Genomic DNA, 2,746 nt, shown 5'->3' with positions numbered 1-2,746 from the left:
TCAGTTATTTTAGATACTATTGTAAAGAATATATGGACATTTATACCTGTCATATAAAGCATATCCCTGAAATAATGTAATCTGCCAAATGGGTATCTCAGAGGACAAGATTGTGGCCGAATCCATAAGTTTTTAAAGGGGTGTGCTTCTGGCATGTTTTCATCGCTTCGTCATGATTGCGAAAAAGACTGAGAAGTCTATGGGCGGCGGTTACCGTCAAAATTAGTAAATATACAATCCTTTCATAAACAAGTCAGTCAGTGCATAGCATTTTAACGACGTCTAGTCTAAAACTCCATCCTGTCCAATATATTTGCATTCACATTGAGCTGCACGGTATCATGTTTTGTTGGATGATTTCATAGTACGGTGCATCGCAACAAGTTTTTCAATGCATCGTTCCATGTTTAGATGGATGGAATGAAGTTTTGCATTAAATGGTTTCAAAATACAATGCGTTGAATGTAAATATATTGGACGGGATGGAGTTTTAGACCAGACGGCGTTGAAATGCATTGCACTGACTGACTTGTTTATGAATGGATTGTATATTTACTAATTTTGGCGGTTACCGCCGCCCATAGAAGTCGACTACTTCCGATTTCGTCGAGTTTAAATAGTAATGTCAGAATCTGGAACAGAAACATGCCTTTCAGAAACATATTCCCTTGTTGTTTCATCAATTCATTACAGGCAAGGAGGTAGCAGTAAGAAGACGGGCATCCCTGATCACCATTCAGAGAATGCTGGTCGGCACTCACAAAACCCTCAAGGATCTGGTGGTAATGGCAAGGTCTGTGGAGAGTCATAAAGAATGGGATGAACCTAGTCCCAAACTTCATCAAGGTAGAGAGTTTATGGAGGAAGTTTCAGAACCGATACCCAGTGAGTTTGAAATGAATACATCTGGGATTTGGACTTTACTCCATTGGAAACATTTACTCTCCCAAGTCTCTCTTCTGAAGCCAGGGGATCAAATCCAGTTTCAAGATCTTTTTGAACCGTCCCCGAGGAAAAAGAGCATCTTCCACACACTCCTTTAGAGTCTGATAGACATTGTCATTTGAACCACTGTATGAATGGACTTGATATTACTTGTCGTTCCTTGGCTGACATCAATAATGCTGTGACTGTCAGAGAAGAGTATCAAGTAGATGCTCAACATATAGTCGGAGTGTTCTGCAATCCAGAGACTTATCCAACCAAGGATCAAGTGCATGAGATGAAGTCTCAAGGTGTTATTGTTGCTGTTTGTTTACACCCGAGGAAGACTAACCCGTCGCCGGAACAGTGGCAAAGGTTTGAAGAGTTACTTACCTGGCCGGAAATCACAGCTGTTGGAGAAGTCGGCACATACAGAACAGAACCAGTTAACACTTGGTCTTCTCAAATGTTGAATATTGACCGTGCTGTACAGTCTCTACGACCAGACCAGGTACTTATCCTTCTCGGTAGGAGCTCGAACAAAGACCCTGATGAAGCCTGGTTGACATTTCTGTTCATTCTCAAGGCTTGTCCAAAAGTAACCAGAGAACGTCTCGTCCATTGTCGTTGTTTCTTGGGATCCAAGAAGTTAGTTCAGCCTTGGAATAGGGAATTTCCTAATACTTACTTCGGCTTTACCAGTATTGTCTCGAAGTTTAGGACCAACCAGGACACTACCAAGACAGACTGTATCAAATGGCTAACTGAAAACAGACTCCTGCTTGAAACAGATGCCCTATACTTTCCCAAGGAAGGCCACAAGAGAAGTGTTCCAGCTCTCTTTGTATATTCAGCAGTTGAAGTCGCCAAAGTTAGAGGAGTCGCTTGACAAGACCTCCTGAAGAAGGCCAACCCCAACGCTATTCGTCTGTACATAGACAGCTTAGCTCCAGCAACATCAGAACCTAAGTAAATGACGGTTCATATCCGGTTGCGGAGGTGCGACTTAATCGGGATATTAGGTGTAGGGTGCCAACGTGTGTCCCTATTTCCGACTACCAAAACTGCTTAGTAACCCAGGCAGCTGTACTTCGAAACCTAGAAGAAAGCGATATTACCTTACTGGTTAGAAACGCAGTAATAGCACTTTGAAACCCAGAAGTGAGTAAACTGAAATCTACTGGTAAGGGGAGGAGTGTAATCGCTGCGGTTTACTGACCCGTGACTGATGTTCAGTGACCTACAACACCCATCAAGATGTGTATACCGCATACTGCCTTCAATAGTATACTCAACAAGTATTCTACACTCAACAAGTATTCTACAAGAGCGAACTACGTAGTTCAGCCGAAGGAAACAATTCCAATAAGTAAGTAAACCATTACTTTTTAGGTTGAAACCACGAAGTGGTTGAGACCTATAATTACCGTATTCCAGAGCTTGCAAAAATATCAGACTAACCATTTTCACTGAAAGACAGATTAATCCGCTGTAAGGTTTTTGCTCGTTTTTTCGGGCTAATCGACAGATATTCTTATTGATATAAACTGTTTTCTGAACATTGTTCTACAGTCGGTTGATATTTTCATACATATGTAAATACAATAAGGTTTAAGAATGCGTCATTTCGCATTAAAATTATGTTTTTAAGTCTGTTGAGCCATCGAGCATGGCTAAGTTGAAAAGCGAAGGTGTATTCCTTTAAAACACAAAATAGATTGCATGATAAAATGTGAAACACCAACCCCCATCCCTAGCACCGGCATAAGCACAACTTTTATAGGCGACGTCGGTCAAATTGACTTTGTTTATATAGCAGAAG

The 2,746-nt window shown here is 41.2% G+C and overlaps 1 protein-coding gene across 1 annotated transcript; it reads left to right on the top strand.

Moving 5' to 3' along the window:
- Window positions 1–1,075: 1,075 nt before the first annotated feature.
- LOC128547782 (putative deoxyribonuclease TATDN2) lies at window positions 1,076–1,813 on the top strand. The gene has a single exon (XM_053520963.1). It carries the CDS (start codon window positions 1,076–1,078, stop codon window positions 1,811–1,813), a length of 738 nt encoding a protein of 245 aa, XP_053376938.1.
- Window positions 1,814–2,746: the final 933 nt, after the last annotated feature.

Source organism: Mercenaria mercenaria, chromosome 13, assembly GCF_021730395.1.
Source record: "Mercenaria mercenaria strain notata chromosome 13, MADL_Memer_1, whole genome shotgun sequence".
NCBI classification, from domain to species: Eukaryota; Metazoa; Mollusca; class Bivalvia; order Venerida; family Veneridae; genus Mercenaria; species Mercenaria mercenaria.
The sequence above is the reverse complement of the archived record's forward strand: the minus strand, read 5'-3'. Positions and strand labels throughout refer to the sequence as shown.

Coding starts and splice junctions, on each gene's coding strand:
- LOC128547782 (XM_053520963.1), top strand. CDS start 1,076: ATGAATGGACTTGATATTACTTGTCGTTCCTTGGCTGACATCAATAAT.